The 19,132-nt window shown below is 35.0% G+C and overlaps 1 protein-coding gene across 7 annotated transcripts in view; it reads right to left on the reverse strand.

Moving 5' to 3' along the window:
- The window catches only part of smash (smallish), a 291,299-nt gene that overhangs the window by 56,278 nt on the left and 215,889 nt on the right, over nucleotides 1-19,132 (reverse strand). For all 7 annotated transcript variants that reach the window (XM_090384893.1, XM_090384895.1, XM_090384891.1 and 4 more), the window contains 2 exons: nucleotides 16,137-16,538; nucleotides 5,731-5,889 (listed from right to left, as the gene is read on the reverse strand). In XM_090384893.1, coding sequence (XP_090241019.1) covers nucleotides 5,731-5,889; nucleotides 16,137-16,538 — 561 coding nt within the window. The remainder of the gene's footprint in view (nucleotides 1-5,730; nucleotides 5,890-16,136; nucleotides 16,539-19,132) is intronic.

Consider the following 19,132-nt stretch of genomic DNA (forward strand, 5'->3'; position numbering starts at 1 on the left):
GATTCGAGTGTCAGTATTTTTATTAATAGCTGAGGCGAATTTAATCCAGGAGTCACATTTTGCTGTCTTCCTAATTTGTCATGCTTTGGCTCTGAGTTTTTTGTACATAATTAGGTTGGCGATAGTTGGAAATTTGCGAAACTGGTTCCAGGCACGGTTTTTTCCTCGTTTCGCTTTGGAGCATTCTTCATTCCACCACTGATTTTGGTGTACCCGCTTGCTCTGGTTGGATTTTGGAATGGAAATTTCTGCTGCAGATAATATATGGCTTGTAATGTGATCAGTTACGTCATCAATATGTTTTTGTTGTATATATAGTTTGTCAAGTAGAACACAAGTTGAATAGTTTTTCCAGTCTGCTTTATGAAAGTTCCAAGAAGTACGGTCTTTAGGACATGACACCGTCTGTGTTTGAATTGAACTGATGATAGGAAAATGGTCACTGTGAATGGATCATTTAGCACTAACCATTCCATGCTTGGAAAAAGAGATGCAGGTAGTTGGATATGAGTTGGAGAGCCAGAATTTAACAGTGTCAGGTTATGGTTATCCAGGAATATTTCTATTAATTGGCCTCTCCTATCCATGGTGGAAGATCCCCACAATGGATGGTGACCGTTGAAATCGCCGAGTAAACAGACTGGAGGTGGCAGTTGCGTGATAAGATTGTCAAGTTCAGTCTGGGAGCAAGGATAATTCAGTGGGATATAAATGGATGCAAGGGTTAACGATATTCTCTTTGCTATCCGAACCGCTACAACTTCTAAAGAGGTTTGTAGTTAGAGGCTATTCTTATCAAAACTAACATACGTCTTGACGGTATGTTAGTTTTGATAAGAATAGCCACCCCACCACAAGCAGGAGTGTGGGAATCCCTGTCTCGCCTAAACATAGTATAATTTTTAATTTTCAGAGAAACTTGTGGTGATAAAAAGGTTTCCTGTAAACATACAGCTATTGCTTTAGTTTGTATGAGTAAATCATTCAAGTCATCTATATTACTGCATAATCCTCTACAGTTCCATTGAAGGAATTTATTCATTTGTTGGATTTATTTGAGGAAGATTGATCTGACTGTTTTTTCTGAGAAGGTTTCTGTCTGCTTAGTTTTAATTTTTCATTTCTGGGAAAGGTTGGGCGTCCTGTATCCATGGTATCATTAGCATATAACTCTAGTACTGTCTCTTTATCCTCTGACTGAACCTCCATTTCCATGTTGCTAATGTGTGGTTTCACTTTCTTCTGGTTTTCAATAGTAGCTAATTTTGTTGTTTCGGGCAAGGTTGATATAGCATTAGTTGGGATGCTGATTGGGGTGTTGCTGGTCTCACTGACTGTAGTTTTCTTATTGTATGTTAGCACAGTTTTGGCCCAGGTGGCAAAGGAAATATTCAGTTCGATGGAAACATCTGTTTGGGTTGCAGCTGAGCGGCTATTTTGGGTGACCGATGCATATGATCGGCTAGGCATGGTTAGCATTATTTGCTTTCTTGCTTCAGGGTATGTGACTTTATGCTCCACTTTATATTTCTGGATTTTTTTCCCTGTTTTCCAAAGGTCACATGCTTTAGAAAATGCAGGATGGCTTCCTTTACAGTTTGGGCAAGTGGGATTGGAAGCTGTACAGTCTCCTTGGGAATGCTCCTTGGAGCCGCAAATAGGGCACACAGAATCGCCTCGGCATGCCGTCTGAGAATGGCCTTACTTCTGGCACTTCAAGAAGTGAATGGGATTTGGGATGTAGGGTCGAATCTTACAGTTTAAGTAACCTGCTTTTACAGAAGATGGGAGATTCGGAGTACTGAATGTCAAAATAATGGACCTGGTTGGTAATAGGTTGCCATCTTTTTTTGTCATAATTCTCCATGCATGAGTCACTTTTTGTTCGCTAAGCTCTTGAATGATCTCTTCCTCAGACACGTTTAATAAGTAAGTCCCATTAGTAAGTTAGTAAGTCCCATTTGCTGATAACTCCTTTAGAGGTGTTCAGAATGTTATGGGCTGTTACTGACACAGGAATATTGTTAAAAGTTGCTAATTTTAACAATTTTTCTGAGTGACTTGGCTTGGAAGCTTCAATTAGAAGGTCTCCAGATTGGAGACGCTTCACCATTTTAGGAGATCCAACAACCGATTCTAAGCATTTCTGTATTAGAAATGGCGATAACTTGCCAACAAGAAAGGTTGGGCGTGGATAATGAGTGCAAAGGTTGTGTGGATAATGAGTGCATTATTAGAAATGCTGGCATATCTGCACTGTTTTTCAGTCCGCTGTCTCTTCGGACGATTCAAGTCATGCCCTGAATCAGAGTTGACAGGTCTGGAGCCCATGGGCTCTAGCAGTGGATATGCATCACAATCCATTGTTGCTCCTTTTAGCCCTAGAAGAGGTAATTCCTTCTCCCAGGTTACCAACCCCGCCACGTGGAGGCAGGAACGGTGCCAACCAGTGACCAAGCGATCAGCAGAAGAGGAGAGCAGTACGTTGCTAGCGATAGCAGTAACGTTGCAAGCGGGGTTAGCAGTAACGTTGCTAGCGGTGAAGCAGTGACGTTGCTCAGCGAGGGAAGCAGTAACGTTGCAAGCGGTGGAGGGATTATTTAAGCACTAGTACTCGCCCTAGGAAAATCGCACTAGAAAGATCACTTAGGAACTATCGCTTGGCACTTGGGGCCGTTGGGTAATGCAATAAGGAATAAAATCTTATTATCAATTCGAGAATCCAAATATTATTCGATAATTTTAGGTTTATAAGTGTTGATGATTCTACAGGCCACACTTTATTCGAGACAATAACTGCACAATTGACCAAATGGAACATTCCTATTGAGGACATGCAAGGCCAGGGTTATGATAATGGAGCAAACATGAAGAGAAAGAAAAATGGGCTTCAAAATTTACTTTTAACTAAAAATCCTCGGGCTTTCCACGTTCCATGTGCTGCGCACACACTCAATTTAATGATCAATGATACAGCAAAAGTAAATGCAGATACAATTAGTTTGTTTGCAACTGTACAAGAAATATATAATTTTTTTTTCATCATCTCCAAAGCATTGGACAATTCTTTTGAAAGTTATATCAAATATAACATTAAAACAGCCATCGGAAACTTGTTGGGAAAGCAAAATTAAAGCAATTCGCCCTCTGCATTATCAATTAGGAGAAATTTATGACGCGCTTTTTGAATTTTTAAATAATGACAACTTCAATAAAGAAATTCAAAATGAAGCACAAGTTTTACGTCTTAAAATCAAAGACTATAAATTCATCTGCTCTTTAATAATTTGGCACAATTTGCTTAACAGAATAAATCCAGTTAGTAAAGCTCTTCAGGACAAAAATATGAATATATCACTAGTCTTAAGATCCATTGGAAATTTAAAAAACTTCATATCAGAATATCGATTACATACAAATTATAAAAAAGTTCTTGAAATAGCAAAACAACTAAGTGAAGACGTGGATGGAGAAACAGAGTTTAAATCTGTATTTAGAAGTTCAACAAAGGAAGAAAAATGTCAGTTTCAATACAAACATCCTGATGAACAGCCACAAACACCAGAAAATAAATTTAAAGTCAATGTATTTTATACACTTTTGAATACTGCATGGACTTCGTTAAATGAACGTTTTGAACAACTTAAAACTCACGTTGATAATTTTAGTTTTTTGTATAGACTTTTCCAAATTAATAATGAAGAGTTAAGAAAAAACTGCGATGACTTAGAAATTCTTTTGAAAGATGGTAACAATAAAGATATAAATGCCATGGAACTCTTTGACGAGATACAATCTTATACAGATATTTTTTGAAACGATACTTCAAAAATTGAAAATCCTCTTGATATTCTTAAATATATTGTGTCAAATAATTTATCTTTTCCGAATTTTGCAATTGTTTTAAGAATATTATTAACTATACCTGTTAGTATAGCAAGCGGTGAGAGTTCGTTTTTGAAACTTAAATAAAGACTTATTTAAGAATAAGTATGTTACAAACAAGGCTTGAAAGTCTAGCATTAATAGCTAGTGAAAATGATATATGTGAAAACTTAGACATTAAGAATATTATAGATAATTTTGTTAATATCAAAACTAAAAAATTAAAATTTTAATTAATAAAATGTTTTCAAGAACAAATGTGTAATTTAATTTCTTTCTTGTAAATTCTTTCCACATGATTATGACAAAAATAAAAATAAATAAATAAATTGCCATGTTTCAGGGCACCCATTTCGGCTTTGCAGGCAGGCAACGTCCAGCCCTGATTATGGCTAAGGGTTTGCTTACCTGCCTCCCTAAAAATAACTGGATAGATTCCATCCACCCCAGATGCCTGTAATACACATTTGTAGTAATACACAGTGCAATATATAGCCTTAGATACTAATGTGCTAAATAACAACATCAAGTTTTAAGAAAAATATCTCAACATTGCAACCTAAAGTCCTCTAGCACTGTGTAGAGAACATAAAATCTTATAAATTAACATGCCACAACTTCAGCAAGGATAACTCCTGAAGTACTTGAGTGATTATCCTTACTCTTCCTTCATATCCTCACTCCCGAGACTAATCACAAGAATTATAGTCCCAATTTCAGTTATAACCTGGATAAGCCCTTAGAGACATCTGTTTTTGCCTAATTCTTTCAGACCATTTCAGGTTGATGGGATGGGAGAATGGAAATGCAGAGAGGCGGTTTCCTTTTACATCTAAGATAATACCTTATTCTTAAAAATATGAACTTAGTTGGAATCAATGTGTATGCTTTTGTTTCTGTTCATATTATTACCAATGACTAACTTAAGAATAGATACATCATGCACTTTGTCACGTATACACAAAAATTAATGGATTCCATTTCAAAAATTATAATACAAATTCCCATCATTAGAATGACCGAATGGAGTCAGAGTTTCATCTAATGTAAATGATTTTGCCAATAAAGTCATTGGCCACCCTCCAAGTGATGATGTGACTGAAGTTATAGCTATTTTGGCAATCCAGCATGATGAGGGGTTTCATCGTCTATTTCATCTTTAGTAAAGACTTTCACTTAAACGAACTAGTGAATAACAAAAAAAAAAAAAAAAAAGAAAAGAAAAAAAAAAAAGAAACCACATGCTGGTGTTTTTTTTTATGCATGACAGCCCCAAAGGCACATGTTTTTTGCTCTCAGTCACACAAAATTTTATAATCCATATTTCTTCACTGGGGTGGGATAAAATAACCACAGGGGGTTACATATTCTGATATGTTAAAAAAACTTTCTTCCATCACAGATCATAGAAAGCCCATCAATCTATACAGCATCAAATACAATCAATCAGTCAATGTTGATCACATTGACTGATGGATTAATATATGCCATTGTGTTCCTTCCCACACCACCACCCTTTTCTCTTTATTTCTGTGTTTCGTTGATGGTGGTAGTCAGTGAGCTGCTATCATCAGGAATAAAAACTTTTAAGACCATAAATTTCATTCGGTGCTTTGACATTAAGCTTTGTATGTTTTACTAAGTTTCAAATACACAAAATTAAAGCTTGAAAAGCTACTTTTGAATTATGCTATAATAGTATGTATTTAAAGGCAGAGAATAAACTAAATTTTAATTCATTAATTGTATGTATAACAGATCTATTTTGCAGGTTGCATATTTAGCCTAACAATATAAGATGTAGCAAATTAATAGAAATGTTATTCATTCTGTCGATCCGCATACCTTTCCTTTTAGTTTCTCTTCATCTGATGGTGGGGGTGGAGGGGGCTTCTCTTTAGGTGGCTCTAACTGTCGAGGAGGGCTATCAAAATCATCTACAAAAATTTCTTCTCCTTGCATTAGGTCTAATGAAATATCATGGACATCAGGTGCTGTGGAAAGCTGTAAAATAATAATGCACTATAAATTTCTGAAAGTTCCTCCATGTGGTGATTTTCATAGTGATTATAATGGTCTCAGATAGCTTAAGCTCTTTTCAACTGATGATGTTACCTACTGAGCATTCTAAATGAGACGCAATCACAGATCCTACTAAAGTTTTTATACCAAAGTTCTTTACTAAAGTTTTTTATGCGTTCTGTTCAAGGATTAGATAAACCTAAGTAGATTTCAGGTGAACTGATGAGACTAGTGGTAGACAAGGAAAGTGCATAGGATGATTATAAATTATCAGGTGACACAGTATGCACAAACTACTCTGCAACCAAGTCACTAATGGTTTGACAAGCTAAGGCCCATTATGAGAAGTCTCTGCCTAAGAAAAGTAGCAATGAATTCTTTGCTTATGTAAACACTAGAAGGAAAAGGATGAACCAGAGTAGCCAACTGGATAGGAATGGCATAAGTATTTGATCATCCTATTCGGACCGCTGACAAACTGAATAAATATTTCACATCAACATTCACACATGAAGAAGGTTTAGGGCTGGGAATAAGAGAAATACATATATTATAACTGGGAGCTAAATGATTTGATGATAACAGAGAAAAAAGTGGAAGAGAAATTATCTAAAGTAGAAGCAAATAAGATACCTGCAGGCTGATGGAATCTATATAATTATATTAAAAGAAGCAGAAAAAAAGGTAAGCAACCCTTAGCTATAATTCTAACATCATACTATACTTAGATTTCAAGAAAACTTTTTTTACTGTTCCACATAAATACATACAACGTGAATATGTGCCATATAAATTAGAGCATTGTGGCATCTTATTGCTGTGGATAAAAGGATGGTGGAAGGGCAGAAGACAGAGGTTAATGAGCTTGGGACTAATGTTATAGTGGCACCCTTTAGGGTTCAATGCTGGGCCACTTTACTAGCCGACCGGGCTAGCCGAGTGGGTAAAGTATCTGCCCGGCAACCCAAAGGTCGCGGGTTCGAATCCCGCCTCGGGCTTGGATCAAAGTACTGTAAAAACCTTGGGAGGTGCAATATGGCCACAGAAGCCGATGCGCCAACAACTACCAAATCAAAAAAAAAAAACCACTTTACTACTTTCAGTATTTATCAATGATATTGATGAAGGCATATCAGCTTATTTTAATATTAGTATTAGCAATAGCCAACTGAAAGGAAGCCACAGGCTTTTGCTGTACCAATTTAAAAAAAAAAATAGATAAGAAAATAGACAAATTGTGTTCTATCTGTTCACATAGACATTAGAACCTAAGGAAGCAACTTGTTCCATTAAGCAACAAGTTACTGATTAAAAGAAAACTTTCTACAATCTAGTCTTCCTCTGTATTTTCTAAGTTTGCAGATAACACAATGGTTAGCAAGGTAGTTAATGACACACTACTGCAACAAGACCAAGAAAAATTAGGAAATAGACTAAAAAGTGGCACTGAATGCAAGGTACGGCATATGAGCAGCAGTAATCCCAGAATAATATAGCAATTGGGTGGTACCATGGTCAAGGTGGTGAAGAATAAAAGAAAGGTAATTATACAGTCTAATATGAAATTCTCTGAGTAGTGCAGACAGCTAAGATAGCTCATGGAGTTTTGCCAATGATATACAGAAATTTTTCCAGCAGGGTCAAGGAGGTGATTATCATATTGATTTATGCAATGTTAGGCTGCATTTAGAATACTGAATACAGGTCTGGAAGCACATTTTAAGAAGGATGTAGAGTGACAAGATTAGTCAAGGACAGAAAAGGGCATTCTTACCATGAAAGACTTCAGTTCTGCAAACTGCAGTGCTTAAAAATCAAGCATTTGCAAGATCTGATTGAAGTGTTTAAGGCTTAGTGAAAAAGGATGGCTGTGAGAAAATTTACTTTCAGCCATAATAACTGACTACTGGAATAAACTTAAGTATTAGATAAATTATAATTTATCTAATAATAATAATTCATATACTTAGTAGCAATACATCCATCTCCTGTAATAATTTTCCTTGCATCAGTTGCCCCTATTAATACTAATATTAATTGCAAAAAAAGCAACACAACAGGTTGCCCTTCCTAATTGGAGCAGAGGGGTAGGTACATTTTTTGGAAGGCACAAACGAAGAACCTGCATTTAGGGGGAACATTATGTAATAGTAGAACAGTGGTTAGGTTCCAGAACTATCTCAGGTTTATCCTTGAGGACCTATAACTTAAATACAAAAGTCATGTATAAGCACTCAGTAATGTCTTAAAAGGAATATAACACCATCTAAAGCATACAGATTATCAATTTCAAAAGTGTGCATGCAAACTGAACAAATATGCAGTAATCTGATCTATTCATATAGCACTGCAATGGACTGAAATAGAAAGAATGAATTTAGAACAGCTTGCTGAGACAATCTTGTCTCCTTTGTGGCGCATGCTTTTGAGTTTTTTGGATTTATGAAACGAAATGCCAAAAGAACACAATCAAAATATATGACAGAACAAGGCAGGATTTTATCTGAGCAGGGAAGAGGAGAAGGCATATTGTCAGTGACCACAAGGTACCTGCATCCAAACCAACAGCAGGGAAGGTACCACTGATTTCCTACAAAGGAAACTTCTTCAGGAAAAAAATAATAATAAATAAAATTACTGAAATGATATGACTGACCCTTGTTTGTTTCAGAAGCTGATGCATTATGGTTCTGAGGTGCTGCCCAGTCAGATGATCCTTTATTATATCATATATTTTAATTGTATTCTTTTGGCTTATCGATTCACAAATTCAAAAATCTTGAAACTGCATTCTGTAAGGGTGACAAGGGCATCTTTGCAAACTGTGTACGTCATATGCAATTCCAAAAATCATTGCAATATGCTGCATGTAGAGATCATCAAATCATATAAAGTAAAAGCCAAACAAGCAAGTGACACATCAATCACAAAATTATGTCCAGCTTTATCATACATATAAAATACTCCAATAATAGTCCCAGTGTTTGAAATGGAAACAAGAAAAACAAGCTATCAAACTTCTTTTCAAGAGTGTGAAAATCATTCTACTGTCTTTTTGTCAGTTTAATGACTCAAGAGCTTATTAAAAAACTTCATAAACTATCCTACTAATTTTTCCCCATCTTGGGGAGGGGGCTTTACAAATCACTCTGTTCCCTTTTTCTGACTCAAATTCAAGAGCTTCCTAGGCTTATAAATATACAAACCTAGCAATAAATAAGAAACCTAATGCAAAAAATCCAAAACTAGGTCAAAGCAGAAAAACTAAATTAACAGCAATTTACCATAAAAATCATGCTGAAACATTATATTAAAATGCTACACATTTCAACAACTCTTTTAGTGGCTAGATGAGAGTGATATTGTCTGATAAATCAAATTCACAAAGGGGAAAAAAAAAAAAAAAAAATGGTGTCGTCAAAAGTAAGTGCTTTCAGAGGTGGCATTATCTATTATGCATCACATTAGCATACAGCTAATGCCAACTGTTGCCATTTGCTGTTAGCAGGAGCAGTTCAGAACTGACACCTTTAGTTTAGTATTTTATTTTGGCCTCATAATGAAGTCCCAAAGTGGAAACTCAATCATAGCTAGGTAGTCAATTAGTTCACTATGTTTTACTAGATGTTGGAATACACATGCACCTAGAAGGTATCCACAAACCTCCTTTACAAAACTGAAATGTTATTGTGTGAATAGGGCACATAATACAAACCTGAATCATTCAGATGATAAAGGACACCTTCAAGTTTTTATTCACTAAATGGAAAATGTGTATGCTGCATGATAATGGCAAAACTGCAATAATGGCAGAATTTACCAACAAATTCCATTCTCAGTTTTGTTGTTGATCAACAGTTTCTTTACTAGATGTAATTTGTATGGTTTCATCTTCAGACGGTGACATAATACATCAAATGCTGTTGACCTTGACATGTTAAGCTCACAAATGGCATATCAAATTTACCAGTGCTCTGCATAAAACTTCCTTAAACTAGCTCTACTGAACCTTCACTGACTTTTGTGCCACCACCTTGGCCAAGATGACCGTGCGTGCACACGCACACACCCTTTAAATTTTTTTATCACTGAAGTACTGTAGATAGATCTACTTGGTGGCTTATTTTTAAACCATGTTCAAAATTTATGCACACATATACTAATACCACAATGTGGTATTAGTATTAGCAATGGCCACATGGTGCAAGGAAGCTGGTGCAGCATATGGCATTTGTTATATTTTATGCTGCACCAGCCAAAAATAATAATAAATAAATAAATTTTAAAAAATAAAAAAATAATAATAAAAAGAAAATTTTAAAAAAAAGTAAATAATTAATAAGAGAAAAGGAAATAGACAACCTATGCCTTTCCCTTCCCCCCCATAGGTAATTTGGTGGCAGATTGCAACTCATTAAAGAGCGTGCGTGGGGTTGATAAATTCTGCAATGATTATAGTTTTGTAATTATGCCACCATGTCTGGTGCACATGCTTTTCAATTGGTGAATAAAAACTTGAAGGTATTCTCTATCACCTGGTAACAGTTTCAGGTTTATATGAAGTACAGTAATACCCCGACTTACGCGAACTCGGAGTTACGCGGTTCTTGATTTTTTCGTTTGGTGTATATCTAAAATTAGCTTACCAGTGATTTGGAGGTCAAATCGTAAAGGTGGCAGCTTCTGTTTCTGAGGACTGGTTTGGTCACCACTTCATACCCGAAGTCTAACGTTATTGCAAGTCTAAACAGATTCCATTTAAAGTGATGCTTCTTATTGACAATGCACCCAGTCACCCTCCTGCCACCCTAATTAATTTCGACCCACATGTGAAAGTTGTTTTTGCCTCCAAACACAACCAGCTTGCTTCAATCGATGGATCAGGGAGTCATCAAAACATTCAAGGCTTACTACACGAGGCGTTCATTTCAGACAAAAGCTATGAGACAAAATAGTGAGATATCTGTTAAAGATTTTTGGAAACAATTCAATGTTTTAGATGCCGTAAGAATCTTGGGATGAAATTCACAAAAAAACATTTAATGGTGTCTGGAAGAAACTTTGTCCATTTTTTTCAAAAATGAGATGAAAACAACGCCAAAAACTAATCATGTCGCACATGTGATAGAAGTTGTTAATCTTGCCAGGCAATTAGATTTGGAAGTCAATGGTGATGATGTCAACGAGCTGTTGGATTCACATAGTCAGGAGCTGACAATGAATGAGCTCATAGAGATGCATGAGCAAAACGTCACTGAAGTATCCGACACTTTCAGACCCAGTTCCACCAGAAAAGCACGTGACAACTGCAAGTTTGACAGAAGGTCTCAGCTCAATTGAAAAGGGCTTAAAAATTTTAGAAAACATAAGACTCCAACGAAGAATGCATTATAGCTACAAAGCAAGGAATAAAAAAATTATTAGCTTGCTACGAGGAAATTCTGCGTGAAAAAAAGAAGGCGCTATGTCGTCAGACGAATTTGTTAGATTTTATGAAGCCATCAACATTGAAATAACTTTTTTACGTAACTCATTTATTTTTTTAATACATATTTTGTATTAACATGTATAAAGAACTGCAATTTTATTAAATATTTTTCTTCTAAACTAGTGTTTTTGTTAGTCCTTGGTCCCAATTAAACAAAATTTATATGTATTTACATGCAAAGTTGTACCCCGACTTACGCGAATTCAACTTAAGTGATTTTCGTCGGACCCGCCTATCGTGTAACTTCGGGGTATTACTGTACTTTGTTTACACAATAACATTTGTTGTTGTAAAGGAAGTTTGGGGACACTTCCCCCCCCCCCTCTCTGTGGTTAGTAATTAAATATCGTGCAACTGAAACCCCAAGTATTACACTTAGTTATTTGTTGTCTAATTCTTCAAACACTGATTTAAGATTTTATAATTTTATTTAAATTCAATCTTATAATTTGTAATCTGATAACAAATGTAGCTGTTTTACTTATATATTATAACTATATGTTACAGAAGACATCCCAAAATTGGCCTGACAACAATTTGCCATAGCACAATTGAAACATCAGCTATAAACAATTTTGTTATTAGTTATTGGATACTACCAGGTGGGCCTGATTAAATGTATGTGCAATCCACTGTATTAAGAGACAATCACAATGAATTAAAGCAAATTTTATGTGGAATATGAACAACATTAATTAAACCACATGAATTGTTATCAAGTGAATTTTAATGTGCATTAAGTATTGCAATAACTAAGTTAAACTCCCACACAGTACAACTACTTAAAATTTAGCAATGTTTCTGTATTCCACATTGAAGCATGTCATGAGACCTGAGAATTGAGATATTAATGAAACCAAATTCGTGCAAACTTAGTTTAGTTTACAATATGGAGTATCTGATGAATTTTAAAAAGGATCAGAACAAGAGAAAGGATATAGTACCATGTACATTTTTACTTACAAACATCAATAAAAGTAAACCAAAGACAGGCCTAAACACAAGGGTTAGCTGTTTTTTTTTTTTTTTTTTAAATAGAAAAACAAAGGACTCCCGAAACACGCATTGGATTGCAGGAGAATCCTGGAATTCAAGTGAAGCATTACTTCCTGCAGATGTCGTAATGTTATCCTTTCTCTTCAAATAGGCCTCTGGGGGTTGGGAAAGTTCTGACTCATACTTTATTAACATAAATTAAAATAACAGAATAAAAATAAAATAATAAAATAAGACAGGATAAAATTTTGTTATAAAAATAAAATACACTGACAACTGTACAGTTAAAAACGATAAAATGATAAATTAAAATATACAAAATATTTACAAATTAAAAGTGATAAATCAACACCATAACTTTCAAAGGCAACTGTCTCCTTTATCAACAGTGAAACTTGACTGTCAAGGCACATCCTTAAATAACATCAGCAGGATCACAGCTCACAATACCATCGTCTGGAACAGGGAAATGGCTCGAGAGCTTGCATATTTGTTCTTCAAAACATAATTAGTATTAGTAATGGCCGCATGGTACAAGAAACCCTATGGCTTATGCTGCACCAGCCAAAAAAAATAAAAAACCCCGAATAACACGATAAAAAAAAAAAAAAACCCGAATAAAACAATGATAAAAAAAAAAAATAAATAAATAATAATAATTAATAAAAGAAAAGGAAATTAAACCTATCATCCTATGCGCTTCCCTCACCCAAAGGTACTATCCAGATGACCTTTATATTTCCCCAAACTGTCAGCCTCTACCACCCATGTAGGTAACTTATTCCAGTAATTTATGTTGTTATTTTGTTTGTTTATTTGGTTTTTAGGAGCATTAGCAACTAAGGCCATATTGCTCCGGGATGTGCGGTGGTCATTCCCTGACCTTTCTGCATCCTCCGTATTTGGTGGTGATGGGCTCGAACCACGGTCTAATCAAGAAGCGTGTGCTACGCACTGCTGCTCCTTCCCACCTTGCTACGGAGGCGCCCCCCCCAGTAATTTATAACTCGCTGGCTAAAATAATACCCATCAACAGAGACAGGGGAGTCTGTATTCATTCCTCTTTGAAACTGTAATCCTTGGATGGGATGAACAATTCCACCTGGCACACTTCCAAGCCATTTCTGGTCTTCAAGCACATGTGGAGGATAATTCCTATGCTTCTTCAGTAATATGTGCCATGACAGTCAAGTTTCACTGTTGATAAAGGAGGTAGGTACCTTTGAAAGCTACTGTGTTTTATCTTTTATCGCTTTAATTTGTAAATATTTTGTATATTTTAATTTTATCTATCATTTTATCGCTTTTAAATCTACAGTTGTCAGTGTAATTTATTTTCACATCAAAGTTTTATCCTGTCTCATTTTATTATTATTCTATTTTAATTTATGTTAATAAAGTTTGAGTGTTTATACAGTTAGTGTATTCCACTGCAGTTATTAAGAATTATGTTATCCTTTCATGGGTATAACTACTGCAAAATGAGGCAACCTATTTTTATAATATATTTTCATTCATTTCATGAAATTAAAATATGAGGGGGTGATCATTTAATTCGCAGACTGGTGCGAGATCTTGCTTACCGCACAAACCTTCCGTAACTACCACTGAGCCACTTCTGTGTGCACATGCCAGTACTTGTTGAGCTAGTGTTGCATGGAGAGTTTTTTTTAGCCATGCATCACTGACAATTGTTTTGAAGCAAGTGTATTATGTCAGACATACAGCTTAAACAGCAATATATGATTCATTATGTGTCAGATGGGTTAAAATGCATTGGAAACAGTTAAAAAGATGAATGAAGCATATGGTAATGAGTTTCTTGGTAGGATGGCCATATGTCGGTATGACTGAACGTTTTGGTGTGAAGGTGGTTTCTCCATTAAGACAATGCCAGGCCCCATATGGCTAATATTGTGCAGCCAGTGATCACTATCATAGGTACCGAGGTTCTGCCACATCCCCCTTATTCACCAGACTTAGCCCGGTGTAATTTCTTCCTCCTTTCCACGTCCGAAGGAAGCTCTGAAAGGCAAGCATTTTGCGTCCGACATAATGATGCTTGCAGAGCCACAATGGAAGCACTTCGCAGTCTTTCAAAAAATGGCTTTTAAGAAGCATTTAATGCATGGGTATGATGGTGGAAAAAGTACGTAAAGTTCAAGGGTATGTAAAGTATTTCGAGAAGGAAAAATCCACAGAAGATTCAGATGATGACAATTAAGATAAGATCTTGCAACAGTCTGTGAATTAAATGACCATCCCTCATATTGTAATTGTAATGTAATATAATATACCTTTGTGTTGTGTGGGCATGCATGCATACACCTGGGAGAAATGGTTTGCCTATTTTCACTAATCATCCGTTAAATTTGATTAGTAAGGTTAGCGAAATCTTCACTAATTTCACTAATCAAAAGGCGCCCCCGTAGCCAGGTGGGAAGGAGCAGCAGTGCGTAGCACATGCTTCTTGATTAGACCGGGGTTCGAGCCCGTCACCACCAAATACAGAGGATGCGGAAAGGTCAGGGAATGACCACCACATATTCCCGGAGCAATATGGCCTTAGTTGCTAATGCTCCTAAAAAACCAAATAACAACAACAACTAATCAAAAGGCTTAATTATCATGATTATTAATTAGTATATAACTTAGGGAAAAAAACTTACATTTTTTTTCCAGATAAAGCAAACCCAATGGTAGTTTGAATAATGCAGCACTGCACATGTGCAAGGAGCATATGGGAGCAAAAGGAAATCACAAACCCCAACCCCTTCCTTATAATAAATACTTCAGAATCTCCTGAAAAATTATATCATAATGATATGGAGCTGGGCAAAAATATAGACTAGAAGCTTAATTAAACAAGAATATTTTATAGAACACAAATTAAAAATGATTGGATAGAGCCACTTGCTATACTGGAAGTTTTTTTTTTTGGTAGTTGTTGGCACATCGGCTTCTGTGGCCATAATGCACCTCCCAAGGTTTTTGCAGTACTTTGATCCAAGCCCGAGGCAGGATTCGAACCCGCGACCTTTGGTTGCTAGGCAGGTACTTTACCCACCCGGCTAGCCCGGTTGGCGAGCTGGAAGTTTTCTTTCAAATCATCAAATGTAACTACTTACTAAAATTTGTATTTTTAGGAATCAGTTCTCATAGCTTGCAAGGTGGCAGGAAAAAGTGTATAGCTGCTTTTACCAACATAGTTGCACAAATATAAAAAAAAAAAAAAACCACATCTGATTCACCGCAACATAAATTTATAGAAGCAACCATATCTTGGCAGTTTTTTTTTTTTTTTTTTTGCTGTTTCAGATAAACTGTAAAATAAAAGTTGAGATACGCAAATATAATACAGTACAAATAACATAGTTGTTTCACCAATTGTCACTCATTTGCAGAGTTCTGGGTTAAGGTCCCACTGGAAAATGGAGGAATTCTTAAAAGCCTCTTTCACTAATATATGTGATTAGGAGGGAACACATTTTCCCTGGGAGTTATCCAGGTTTTCAGTTCATACACATCATATAAAGCCTGCAAATGCTCACTTGTACAGAAAACATAGATGCTGAAACACCATAAAAAACAAAGACAGCGATATAATAACCCAATATGACTCAGTACATTCTGCGCAAGGTAATATTTAACTTGATTGATATTTCTATGACATATCAATCTTTTAAGAGAGAAACAATACTCAGTAATGTATATTCTATTACAATAAATAAAAGTATACACTCACCTGAGGGACACCACTATTTTTTTTTCTTTCTTCTTCTTCTAACTGCTCAAGAATCATTCTTTCCATCTCCTCAGTTACCTTTTCAATAGATGAGACCTGATTTCTATGACTGATTTCAAAACTTTCTTTTCCTTCATTCTCTTCTTCCTGTGCAGTTCCATATTCCATACATTCACTAGATTTCTCAGTTGAAAATTTGACATTCCCTGCACTAGAACTTTTGCTGTCACATATCAATGAAGTTTCATTTTGATAACTAGGCTGATTGCAAAGTTCAAAAGTGGCAACTTCTCTGTCATTTGGTTCAGCACATGTCACTAATATTTCACGTGATATTAAGTTTGCATTATTCTCTTGACTGTTGTTTGACACTTCAACAGGGCATGCAGACAATATATTCACCTAAGGCAGAACAGCAGCAACACCAAGGAAAGTAGTAATAGCAATAGTATTACTATATATTACACAAGGAATTTTTAATATCAATTTCATTCACTATCACAGTTATGAATTAATAAGGACAAAAGTTAGTGTGAAACTTAATGTTAGCCATTCAAACTCTTTTTGTTGTAATGTTAAATTTTTATGTCAAATTTAGCAATGTGGCATAAATATCACCATTTCTCATACAGTAAAAAATAATAGTTAACTTTTATAAAAAAAAAAATTATAAAGCAAACTTGCAGATCACAGTTAAATATAAGTTGTTCAATTATTTCATAATCTAGGGGTGTTTTTTTTTTTTTTTTTTGTAGATTTATTTGGTAAGGCCATTAGTATAATGCAAAACCTCCAAAACGTTAATTGCTGAATGTGTTCTAAGTTATGGCTAACCTCCAGGTCTGATAATTTGATATTCACATGCACAACTTTAATAACGTTTAAGACAGTTAACTATTACAAAATTATGGTAAAAAATAATATAAAATAACAGACAAAACCGAAAATGGGAATGGAAAAATATGAAAGAGAGAAAAATATTAAGGAGTAAATTTGGCACTACTAATGAGGTAGTCACAGTTGTGTAAGTAATTCAGCATGCAGAAGCTGTAATATATTAGCAGACAGCCAAAGAAAACATGCTCACTTCAGCAAAACAGAATGCAATACAGTATGTGGATATCTTAGCTGCATGTTGTAAAGATGACAGGTATAACAGTAACTGAAGAAATGTTCTGAAGAGAATGTGAAGTAATATCCATGAGAACAGAAAAGGACCGATGAAAAAATATTTCAGAACAAGATTTTACCACAAAATTTAGGCACGTGAGGCACACTGAAAAAGAATAACTGGACATCAGTTTCTATAAGTTAACATAACATAAAGCAATCAATAGTAATTAGGTTAGTGTATATAAAAAAAAAAAAAAAATCCAAATCACAAATATATATAGGGCAATTAGATCATTTAATTTGTGCATAAAATGAAGGCAATCAGTGGTAATTTTATAAAATTTTTATTAAAGGAAACAGTAAACATGAAAATAGAGTCCCCATAATAAATTAAGTTCAATACAGTCTTTTTGTCCAATGATACATTGCTGTGAAATTCCAAAGTGCAACCTGAACCAACTTCTGTGGAAATTGAGTGCACTTTTTTGCTTAATTGACTGATATAAAAATTTTGTCTCTGAAATATTACCCCTCAGGCATTTATATCAATAAGTTTCTTCTGTACCCAATTTGTGACAAGGGTGACCAAGCAATACCACCAACATGAATGAACCTTAGGGAACATTTTTGAGAGCACTCTGTTTCTAAATGTCCCTCAGAAAGTTTGTGTGTATTACAAGACTTGTACCATCTTATTAGAATTAAATGTCCTCAATATTAACATGCCATTTTCAAAACATATACGTCATGCTACAACTTATTAAAGGTTTGGGAGATCATCGATGGCAGTACATATTTTTACATACTGAAAATTCAATGACAGCTGATAATGATGACACCACAATTATTAAAATCATAATGGCATCATTAAATGTTAATGATAATGTCACTAAAAGGATGTATTTAACTGCATTTTTAACAGGAATGCTGATAAGTCAGAGTGGTAGATTTTTCGGTAGTACAGCTCACATTCAACTGATATCCATTTCTAAACCTTATGCAAGCATTCCTTTCTAATGTTGGCTAAGCTACCCCCCCTTTTGACAGTTGTCATATGGAGGGACAGTAAGCATGACCTTTCCACTGGTCAAGAAGGCCATCTCTTAATCAAAAACTTTAAAGTACTCCACCTATCCAGCATGCCATTCAAACATTATATTAGGCTACCTATTCTTCAAACTGCTTAACCAAATGCTAAATGACATCTTCAAATTTTCTGTAGCACTCTTAACATTTACCTCACTTTTTTAAAAAAAATTTGGTTTCACGATTGGCAGGTTTGAAAATTATAAGCAACTGAAATACTAATGAGAGAAAAAAAGTTTTCTCGTTTTAATTTAAATTTTTAAAAATTTAATTAATATTTTTAATTTTTAAAATTTGAAAATTTAAAATTTTATATAAATGGATTTTAAACTATTTTTTATAAGGCAGTCCAAATTATTGAGGTTTATACCATACACTTATTCCCTCCAGAACTACTACTACTACTACTACCCAGTACCAATATGGTTTGATGATATATGGACCGAAAGAAATAATCGGCCATATTTATTAAACAGTTTAGACCTCAAAATCTAATTTTATGCCAATCCAAGTAATGGTTTCCATGCTGCCAGAAGTATGGTGTTTGTAGACAGCAGTCATGAGCGCTCATTGTTGAGACCGGACGGTCTGAACACTACGGTTCTGACAGTGGGGAAGATGTCCCACCTGCTTTACAAAATATATATCGCCATCCTCAAGAATTATTAGCGAGTTGGAAAAGAAGCTTCCTATATCTAAAATAAAGTTAATCCCTGTTGATTTATAATGGTTTGATTATATACAGAATTCAGAAGAATAATACCACTATCCTTATTGAATTTACAAAATAAACTTAA

This window comes from Mastigoproctus giganteus, chromosome 11 (assembly GCF_048544385.1).
Source record: "Mastigoproctus giganteus isolate SK-2022 chromosome 11, ASM4854438v1, whole genome shotgun sequence".
In the NCBI taxonomy this organism is placed as follows: Eukaryota; Metazoa; Arthropoda; class Arachnida; order Uropygi; family Thelyphonidae; genus Mastigoproctus; species Mastigoproctus giganteus.